The 11,274-nt window shown below is 38.7% G+C and overlaps 1 protein-coding gene across 4 annotated transcripts in view; it reads left to right on the top strand.

The window, feature by feature from the left end:
* The first annotated feature begins 2,206 nt into the window (after positions 1-2,206).
* The window catches only part of JAKMIP3 (Janus kinase and microtubule interacting protein 3), a 93,882-nt gene continuing 84,814 nt past the window's right edge, over positions 2,207-11,274 (top strand). For all 4 annotated transcript variants that reach the window (XM_025208815.1, XM_025208814.1, XM_006027583.2 and 1 more), the window contains exon 1: positions 2,207-2,413. In XM_025208815.1, the coding sequence (XP_025064600.1) occupies positions 2,279-2,413 (135 nt within the window). In that variant the 5' untranslated portion in view covers positions 2,207-2,278. The remainder of the gene's footprint in view (positions 2,414-11,274) is intronic.

The raw sequence follows: 11,274 nt of genomic DNA, 5'->3' as shown, positions 1-11,274 counted from the left end.
CTGGACATAAGAAAAAAATTCTTTACTGTCTCTGTCCCCAGAGGCTGAAATTCTCAGAAATAGACTCCCCCCATGGAAGTGGTGTAAGCAGCTACTCCGGACACTTTCAAGAAACACTTGGATGCCTATCCTGCGGGGATCATTTGACCCCAGCTGACGTTGTGCCCCTTGGGCACGGGGCTGGACCCAATGATCTTGCAAGTTCCCTTCCAACCCTAATGTCTATGAAATCTGTGAATTCAGCCTTGGGTGTTTTGACTGTACTTAGCCAATGGGTATTTTCTTGTCATTGTACCACTAGACTGCTTAGGTATCTGTTATGTATAGTGTGAAATATAGTTCTTAAGATCTTTAAGGCAGAGAAACTAAAACTGGGGTGGGGGAAGAAAAATTGAGGCAAGAAAGCCTCATCTCAAGGCATGCGTCATAGTAAATATTGTCCTTATATATTATAAGAATCTAAGTTAACTAGAGCTGATGTACATACTAGTCAACTGCATGTGATTTTTTTTTTTACAGTGGAACATAACCTTTATTCTCAATAACTCTCTTGACCTTTTCTTAAAAGTATTGACTTCATGGGATCTTTTATTTTCATTAGTGATTTAGCATTCTAACCTTTGTGTATATAATGTTGCACATCCATTGTATGTTTAATTATGCTTTCCCTAATCCAAAAGTTTTTATTGTGCTAAGCTGCTGTCAGAGAATACTGAATAATTTTAAATATTACAATTGAAGTAAGAATAATTATATATCACATTTGGTTTGGATAGGTATGATTCTGCTTCAAGCAGGGTGTTGGTGTAGAAATGACTCTGGAGGTCCCTTCCAGTCCTACTTATTTATGATTCCCTGTGATACAACACTGTACATTTGTGACTGTACATTGCATTGGTGACTAGGAGATGAAACTGTAAAGATTATTCATTTTACAAATTTGTTGGGGTTAGTAGGTTAGAAGGGAAAGACTGTCTTGGGTTGTGTCCATACAGTAAATTTACCGTACATCAAAATATCATCCTGAGGCATGCTGTCCTGCATTGAAAGAGCTACGTTTTAAACAAGAAGTCATATAGCCTTGTCCCTCAGGTTACACTGTTTGGGGAAGCAGTCTGCTTAGAAAAGTGTAACATGTTTGAAAATGGCATTTTGGAGCAGTTTACTATACAGTCATAGCCTTACTGCATTAAGTTTTTTGGTCTATGATTCACTTTAAATTCCCAGTAGCTTCTCTACTTATGAATGAGAGGAATTTAATTTTCTCAATTCTGTTTGGAGGTATATGCATATACACACAGCCCTAACCCTCTCAGCAGAAAGCAGGGTGACTGACTTGGTATCAGGTTAGGACAAATATAGAAGTGATCAGAATTCTAGCTTGTTGGATTTACCACACTAATTTATATTGCCTTCAACATACTACACTTGATTCAGTATTTACTTACCTGTATATAAAAGTTTCTGCAGTGCCTGAAAAGTTGATTTTCTTTTAGATAAATTCTAAATCTGAATCTAATAATGAAAATTGTTCTGTCTAGATATTCGAAAGGATTTTCTTGCTCTCAGCTGTTTTCTGCCAGTGTGGGTAGTCAGAACAAGTAATATTGTACGCAATATAAATACAAATGAAAATGATGAAAGGTTTCCTCCAATTGGCTCTAAGCCTTCTCACTTGGAGAAACTTAACAATATCTTGGCTAACATTGAACTCTGTCCAACTCCCATTGATGTCAACAAAAAAGAACGTCAACTTCTGTGAGAGTTAGATAAGACCCACTATGTTGATTTGACTATAGTTTTTAATGCTTATTCCTTATTTCCATATGCAGAGATTGAGTGCTTTTGCGTACAAGTATGGCTCTAAAACACATTTTCTAATTTCTCTTCAATAATTTTCACATATGATGCAGATAATATTTCAGAGGACTGTTTGTGCAACTGCCTGGTTTTCTAATGTCCTTGCCATGGTCTGTTACAGACTTTAAATATATTGAAATTAAAAACCTCCTTTTTATTAAAGGTTGTTTACTATAAAATTGCTGAGTTTTATAAATGTATACACGCGAGAACCATCTACCATATGCTTTGGTCTTGCTATACTTATTGGCTAATTGTGGATCCTGCTAAATACTGGCACTTTTATAATAGTTGTGATTTATCTCTTTCTAGGTGAGCAATAAAATGTAGTGGAACAGAAGCAAGGAAGAGCCTCAAGCGGTGGAACAGAGGGTTCTCTCTGCTTGGGATTTCACCCTCCCTGTCACACTGTCTCACAATGTCAAAGAAGGGTGCCAGTATTCGAGCTAAGGGAGAAAAGCCTGATGCCTTAGCTGCCTTACAAGCTGCCAATGAAGAGCTCAGGGCAAAACTCACAGACATTCAAATCGAGCTCCAACAAGAAAAGAGTAAGGTGTGCATCTTTTCCCCCCCCCCCCACTAACTACTGAATGACAATCTGTTATTTCTTGTTTCTTAAACACTTCCCCCTGTAAGCCTCCAAGTAATGGTGAGTTAGATTTCTGTCCACAAGAGAACATTTTTTTCATGTACAGAAAGAATCTGAAGTTCTGGTAAAGCAACCATGCACTATGGTGCATTTGGATAGCTGACCTGTTGCACTCTTCAGAACAAAATTAGGAATGTCTGTGAAAATTAAATATAAGATATGCCCCGAATCTCAATAGCATGTAATGCTGAAAATTCATGGTAGGAAGTTGCCTGTGATAAGCTACAGTAAACTTGACTGGAAAAAAATCTTTTTAGAATGAAACCTGCAAGTTATATTTGACACACTCTACTTTTGCACAAACTCTTGATGAATTATTTACAATCTCTCTAATTGGCCCCTCGGGTGGCAGAGACAGCTGGATTGTCAGCAGGCACCATACACAAAAAATGCCTGCCAGGAAATGAAGAGACTGACATAAATCTGTTAAAGGTAGACATCAAACAAGCAGGCATGGCAATTTAGGTTCAGGACAAATTTCTTTTTTAATTCTAAGCCCTAGTGCCAAATTAGACTAAACAGTCATGTATTGAGGAGAATAAGCCTTAGTTTTATTTTCAGAATGATTCATTGAATGGGGTTGGTGATAGGGTCAGGGCTGGCAAATATCTTTTGCACCTTAGCAGACTTTTGAAAGATTTTGTCTGAAGGCAAATTGCTAAAATATGTATTACCTAGCACTCTTACTAACCTTACTAATCTTCTGGAAGAGGCAAACAGATAAGCCCATGACTACATGGCTTAAAAAGTTAGCACATATTACAGTGAAATGCAGCTATTGCAGGCTGGGGGTGGGGGTTGGTGGGGGGAGGTATTCATCTACTGATTCTGTTTTTTTGGTGGAAAAACAATAAATAAGGATCTTAAATATCTTGGCAGTCAGTGACTCAGCAGCAGGCTGAATACTTGTTTTTGTGATAGAAGAAGAAATGAAGTTGAAAAATGTTATAGCTAAGTGCCAGCAAAAGATTTCTAGAAAAATAAGCTTTTATCCCAAAATAGACAGATGGTATGTTCATAGCAAGAGGCTGCCCAACCCTTTTGTTTCTCTCATGAAGACTTTTTCACTAAACACTGAGGTGTTTTTCCTCCTTATCATGGACGATTTGTATGGTACAGAGGTTATCCTTTACTTTTTCACAATTCTGTAAATTGTGCCTGGGCATTGTATGCACAACCCATTAGATGGTTGTATGTAATTATTCCGGACACAATGATCATAGTGATCTTAAAATCAGACTTGGATTTCTAATTCCAATTTCTAGACTTTGGGGGTGTTCTGAGCATAGATTTGTCTACTCTCATTGATTATTATATATTTCTTTCACCTAGGAAGTCTAGTGAGTTGATATGGTAATTTTGAACAGAACTACGGTGTGGCCCTTTGGTGCTCAAAGAATTTAGTAATGAATTATGCATGACTGTGACTGTGTATGGGAATGTTGACAGTTATGTGCTCAAAAATAACAAACTAAAACGGCTTGGATCTGGAGTTCTCAGATTAAATGCACTCCTGACCAGAGCTTCTGGTTTATTGTATATTCTCCCTGATATGCCTTGAGAATTTTACTTCCTAATCAAGTACCCACAAAAGTTGGAAAGAAGGGGCTTTGGTTTAAACACTGTTGTACTGTCTAAATGTTTAACACTTCAGATGGTAGCCAGTGTCTAAGGCAGGGCTGTCAAACATATGGTCTTCAGGCTGAATCCAGCTCCTGGAGCAGTATGAACCAGCTAAAATGTCCATTTTAGTTAGTCCCCTTAGTTATGATCAGATGCACTACACAGGGCTTTGGTTTCTTCTTAGACAAAGTGTGACTTGAAACTGTGCACAGAGCTTTCTCAGTGGGAACGTCTACACAAAATGCTTACTGCGCATTAGCCTAATAACATTGTGCAGTAGTGTGTTGAAGCAAAAAACGTACAAATAGCCTACTGCACAGTGTTATTAGGCTAATATGCAGTCAGGCTCTAAATAACCATGCATTGGCACTACTGCTCAGTAACTCTAGGTTCTGCACATTTAGTTAGTACTTTATTAAGGAAGTACTAAACTAAATGCACAGTATCTAAAGTGTATTAAGAAATGTGTGGATGAGCCCAGTAGATGCTAGACTTCTCAGCTCTTGAACTTTCTTCCTGAACTTCCCCATGGTACTAGTCTGACTTTCAGCATGGTATAAAGCATGCTTATCTGGGACATCTAGAAGAGAAAAAGCTGAGAAAGATGCTGGAGTGAATAAGAGCTCATATGTTTTGAGTATGGGTGCACTACAATCCATCTATTTAGATATATTGTGTGAATACTTTGAATGTAAACTGTTAACACTCAGAGCACTAGATAAACGTGCTTTTATGAAATGCAACACACACAATTTCTGGTTTTGCAGCTGATATGGGGAGTGTGTGAACGAATTGGGTGTGCTGAGTTGTAAATTGGTTGAGTCACTTCCTGTCTATGCCCTTCCGTTTACTTGTTTAAACAATGAAGATGATACAGTAAGATTTACCTGCATAATTATATTGTATTAACTAATGTTTATAAAATACTTCAGAATATGTGGATGAAAGTTTCAGAAGTCCACATGGGACATTCATTTATTTATTTAATTGTGAAAAGATCAAACCAAAATCAGTGGTGGCTTTTCAACTTTTATCTTCGTTATTGATCTTTTACAAAGTGCTGTTAATTTCTTTGCTTCTCTTTTTCCAAGCCTAATTATGTTTCAGGTTGTATTGACCTTTAGAGAAGCTTGGTCTTTTCCATTGGCTTATTGAAGTGAGTCTCTCTTCATGAATTATTTTCTCCTTGGAGAAATTATCTCTCTCTCTAATGCCCCATGGCTATTTCTGTACATCTGTGGTATGGAAATTTGTAATGTTTAAAACTGTCTAATTTGTGAGCCATTTTTAGGGTTATTACTAGCAAGAAACCTAATTATGTCAATTTGAGATTGAAACAGAGTATTTAATGTGCAGCACTGAATGGGACATGGTATTTTGTAATCAATGAAATATTTTAAGTGTTCTGTATTTTATTCTAATTAAGTACCATAACATCCTCTCTTACTTCTCATAGGAGCTACATCTTGTATAATAGTTTATTTCAGGATAGAGACAGAGACATCAGCAAACTTTGCACATTTTGCATAATTTTGGCATTTGGAAAATATATGTCAAATGCTGTGGTACTGGTCTTGCCTTTGTAGCTTTCAGGTTATTCATGGATACTTTTTTCAGTAGAAAAAAAAAGCATTCTTTTGAAGCTGAAACTTCATTATTCTCAATGTAATTGTTGCAAAGTTTTCATATTATCCAAAAGCTTTTGGTGTCTGATCTAAGTACCACTGACACAGCAAAAAAAATGTTTGAAGAGATTAATATACCCTTCATACGCATACCAACGTACCGCTTAACTTGATGCTGTGGCATCATAAAATGTGGCATGACATTTTATGCTGACTGGAGTTATATAACTAATTTATAAGTACTTGGAGACACAATGATCTCAATCCATTTGAAAGAAAACAACATATGGAGCAATTTTGGCTCCTTATCAAGTATGTAATATGTTATAGGATGACCCAAACATCATAAAGCAAGGTTTCTGTAACCTTCCTTAGTAATAATCTCACTTTCAGAAATGTTTGCTGCATATTCATCAGCAACAGCAAAACTCTTGGGCTTCACTGGAAACAAATTTGTGAGTTACTGTGGCTAAAGATTACAATGTGCTTAGAAGTTACTCTCAAGATTTAAAATGCTGATACGAAACCCATAAATATCAGTTAAAATAATCCCATGGATTCTACTGATGTTTGGATCAGACTTTATTTTCTCTGTTTATTTACAAATCTTGAAAAATATTGGCATGCCAAGAAACATTGCTTATCCACACCTCTTGCAGCATTGCAAATGCATGTGACCATTTTTTACCCTTAAATGAGTTTTGAATTTTAAACCCTGGCTGTTAACTAAAAGTTCCAAATAAAACAGAGTGCCAAATATAGTTACTATTGGCTATTTAGTATATATAGCCAGTAAATGTCACAGAAAACCAATTTATTTGTTTCTTAATGAATCACTGGTGTGTGTGTGTAATCACTACTACTTATTTCTCTGAAACATTGCAGCATTTCCTGACAGTAGCATAATTGAGGGGAGGTGAATAGGGTAGGAGCCCCAGGCACTGCCTTTGTGGAAGGATACAAAAGCAGCTGTTGCTGGAGCAGGAGCTGATTATGCTGCTGCAATTGGACATGGCAGGGGCCAGCACTGCCCCGGATGCCATAAAAGCAGAGCTGTGCTGCTATGCCTGTTTCCTGAATATCTAATGAGACAATTAACACTTGAAAAAAATTGATTAACATTTTGTGCAGACTGGACAATTGGGAAAATATTTTTGTGAAGGAAAAGTACATGTTTTACAACTCTTCTGTATAACAGGCTTTCAAAATAAAACAGTAAAACCTTTAACAGTTTCATAGTTTTTTTGAATGCATTTAAATTAAACTAGTTGTATTGTATATCTGGGCATCATTTGTTTGAGCGTTGGACTGCCATATCTTCTACCATACAACATGCCTCAAAATATAACGCTCATGTCATTTTTGAAAGGCAGAATGCAATAGACTAGATTTTTCCAGTTATGGCTGGGCTGTGAGTGGTCTCTTAATGAGTTACTATAGGCAGGCTGGGGTCATATCTTTTGCTGTCTGAGTTATCAGTCTAAGGGTTGAGGTTGTATTATGATTAGAGCAGGTGATAGATCAGAGCTGAGATGTCCAAAAACAGCAGGGGCAGGGGCAGGGGCAGGGCTTGGATCATGTAAGAGCAAACAGGAGCAGATCTGGAGTGAGGCTGGAGTCAGGCATGAGCAAAGCAGAGATCCAACAACAGGAGTGTTGTTGTTGGGATAAGTCCAGCAGTAAATAGGAGAGGTTTTGTAGTCTTCCTGTCAGGGGTTTTCAGTTTCCATAGGTTCCTCCTGGTCAGCTTTATCCTCATCAGTGTCCTCCTGGGAGGGATGAGGCTGGGGCAGATCCCTGACCAGCTGCTTGGTGACACTCTGGTGGCACTTCTGCCTGCTGGCTTGGCTGCTATGGGTTCAAATCCCAGTGGCCTTAACTAGAGTAACCTTCAGCTGACTTATCCTCCATTTTCTATATAACTAACAGGAATCCTAGCTGCTGCTGAAAATGGTCGCCATGGGTTGATCTATGACTATGAAAAGATCTAAAGCAGGGGTCAGCAACATTTTTGGGCAGAGTGCCAAAAATACCTGCAACCTCAATTTGTAAGATGTTGGTGTGCCAGGGGTGGACAGCAGAGGAGCTGCAAGGGGCCTCATCCTTGTTGGGGCAGTACAGCCCTGGCCTCTTCCCTAAGGCATGCGTGCCAAGCAAAATGCCTTTGCATGCCACTCTCTGGCACATGAACTTAGGCTGCACATTTGGGAATACTTAAGGATACTTACATAAGAAGTATCCTGCTACCCAAAATGTGTGGTTATATTTCCTGGTTTATGTGCATTGTACCATTAATCACCCGAGAAATCTGTGGGGCAGGGGAGCAGAGGTGGGAGCAGCAGCCAGTTAGTTACTCTGTTCCCCTTCTGGAAAAATCTAGTATTGTAGCTATGTTATTAAATTAAATAGATTGCTTTCAGAGTAAGTAAAAGTAGCAATGTGTTATATAGTTTCTAGGTAGTATTAAAAACTGTGTACAAACTTTTTTTTTCTCTTTGGGCTCCTCTGATGGATCACACAGTTGATGATGAGCTGAATTAATGAAATCCTACTGAGAATACACATTGTTTTCAGTTTGATTTCAGGTTTAAAATGACAGAGCTACTAGGTACAACTTTGCAAAAAGCCTGAGACAGAATCAATCTAAGTTACATGGTTTTCTGTAATTTGCACAGTATGTGATTAAAATGTAGTTTTCTATGTATATGGCCCCCTCCAGATATTCTATTTCTTGCAGAATATATGTGAAGTTCCTGCAACAAACAGGAACATGCCACATGTTAGGATTTTATCCCAGGATAAAAAATGGTGGATCCATGACAAAAATGGCAGATCTGCAACAAAGTTGTTGCTTAAACTGTTTAAACTGCAACATCTTTGTTTTACCAGGATAAATTTAAGATCTGATCAGGTAAAAGGAGCCCTACAGCCCAACAGTGGTCTGCTGTCTCTAGCCCCTTTGTGGGGGGAGGGAGGGCAGGGATAATTGGGGGGGGGGGAATAATTTGATCAAGTTATAATATAAGGTGAGCTAAACAAATATTAATCCTTTTTTTTCAAACAGGTGAGTATTGAAAAAATATTTTAAAACGTATTATTTCATGCTGGTGCCTGTGAAACTTAAGTGCTGCATGCTGCCCACTAAAATATCTAGTAATTAATTTCACAAGCTTTTTACAATAGCATAAAGTTGGCCTGTTAGTGGGAGTAGTGCAGAGAAAATAAAAGGAAAAATTGGTTTATTTTATTATATTCTAAATGGGTTACTCAGCTAAATGCTAGAAATCTTAATAGCTGTTTTAGTCATTCTGTGCTCTCCTATCACCACCCTTGCTGGCACCACTGTCAAAATAAAGTCTACCCCTGGGAAACTCTTATTGTCCAAAAAACAAGTAATAATCCACACATTCGTGTAATAATCATTTACAAATAAAAGAATCTGTAAAATTTTAGTTTCAGTGCCCTTTTATTAGACTTTCATATTCAGTGAAATGTGAACCATGTAACAATTTATTGGATAATAACAAATCCATGTAATTTACTTGGGCATTTAATACAGTTCTGTCAAAAATTGTATAGTAACTTAACATTCACTAAAGTATAAAAATAAAGGGCAATGGATTATGGCAAATGGAGAATTATTACCAATAATTCTGTTGCTGCTTCCTTCTAGGAACTTAATCATTGAATTGCCCCCAAAGGCGAGTTGATAAATTAACCTTTTATTCTTATCCTTGTGATTGCTTTCTGCCTGGATTCTTTCCCCAATTTTTTATCTATGGAAAACATCATACAGGAATTTCATTAACCAATTGCTATAAAAGTTTAGGTTTGAGAACAAGGGATAAGAATATCATTATATTACTTTTTTAACCTAGAAAGCTGATATTTATGTTGTTCATTTTCCCATTCATGCTCTGAATCAAGCCCCATTGAAGACTATACAAGTCTTGTAATTGATTGTAGCTATCTTTGAATCAGACAGGTACACTGTAAGGTCTTCAGGGCAGGGATCTTTTCACACTTTCGTATGTACATAGTGCAGTAATCTGTTGATGTCCCCTGAATTAAGCCTTGAGGACCTAGTTAGTACTGATCTAGCAGACCTCCTAGGAACCTGTGTTGTTCTTTAGCAATGATTTGCTGAGTGAAAACTGTCATTTTTTTGCTAGGGAACTGCTAGTATTGGATCTGGGGTGTTGCTTACCCCTGCTTGTAAGACCAAATTGATAACATTAGGTGTGGTTTCTGCTTCCCACTATGGATGGCCATTCCTATTTCATGTAGGGTCTTGTCACACCAGACATTTAACACATATTTGATTTAGATCACAATAAGCATTACCATGTACTATTGAAAGTTAGAACATGTTCTGAGTAGTTGCAAGGTAATGCTTCCTATGATTTGGCTGTGCCCTGTTCACCCTTTCCCCCTCCCCCCCACCCCTCCCACCCCACTCCCTTCCAACCTTGACCCCAGCACCACGTGCCACAGTTTTCACATCCTTCCATGAGGATGTGCAACTCCCACACTTGGAGCCCAGGCCCTCTCTGCCATATGCCCAGAATTGCCCAGGCCAGGAGTGCCTGCCCCTGCACACTTTAGCAAGTCGTACCCTTGTTCCTGGTGGTGGGTGAAGGGAGACACAGAGAGCTGAGCCTGGGAGAGTATGCCACACCTGGTGTTGGACCTATACCTGCTGCTGGATACACAGAGCAAACCAGGTCTCTGACACTGTCAGTCTTGAGCCAACTTCAGTATGATACAGGGGCTGGGACTGGCAATCACCTTCTTGTTGGTCCCAGCCCCAGCTCTGCACTGCAATACTGAACTCGTATTTTGTCTGTGGAGCAGTCTGATGATAGATAAATGCATGTTATTTACTACAATCTTAAGATACTCCTCCTGAGAGAAGCCCTAACTTTGCTATAATGTGCTTACATTTCATACATATTTTACTGCTTGAATGCATGGATGCTCATGTTTTAAGTTCAGTTAACATGTCCTAAGTGTTGCATGTGACATGGCCCTTAAAAGATGTTATCTGAATCCAGAATGGGAGTGACACTTCCTTCCATCCTCCCACAGATGCACATGTATGGGGTAGCCATTTCCTAGGTCTAAAAACAACTGATAATGCCAGTTGGTTCTGAGTGGATAACTGAGCATCATGAAGAGATATTATTTCACGTGTTATAGTTTATTCATAGTTTCATAGTTGGTAGGGTTGGAAGGGACCTGAGCAGATCATCAAGTCCACCCCCCTGCCATGGCAGGAAAAAGTACTGTGGTCAAATGACCCCAGCAAGGTGTTTGTCTAACCTCCTCTTAAAGACCCCCAGGTTAGGAGCCAGCACCACTTCGCTTGGAAGCTGGTTCCAGATCCTAGCCGCCGTGACTGTGAAGTAGCGCCTCCTGGTGTCTAGTCTGAATCTACCCTCTGCCAGCTTGTGACCGTTATTTCTAATCACTCCTGGTAGCGCTCGGGGGGACAGGGACTCCCCTCGTGCTTGCTTG

The sequence above is a fragment of the Alligator sinensis genome, unplaced genomic scaffold, assembly GCF_000455745.1.
Source record: "Alligator sinensis unplaced genomic scaffold, ASM45574v1 scaffold195_2, whole genome shotgun sequence".
NCBI lineage: Eukaryota > Metazoa > Chordata > Crocodylia > Alligatoridae > Alligator > Alligator sinensis.
Note: the sequence above shows the minus strand (reverse complement) of the source record. Positions and strands in the feature narration are given on the sequence as shown.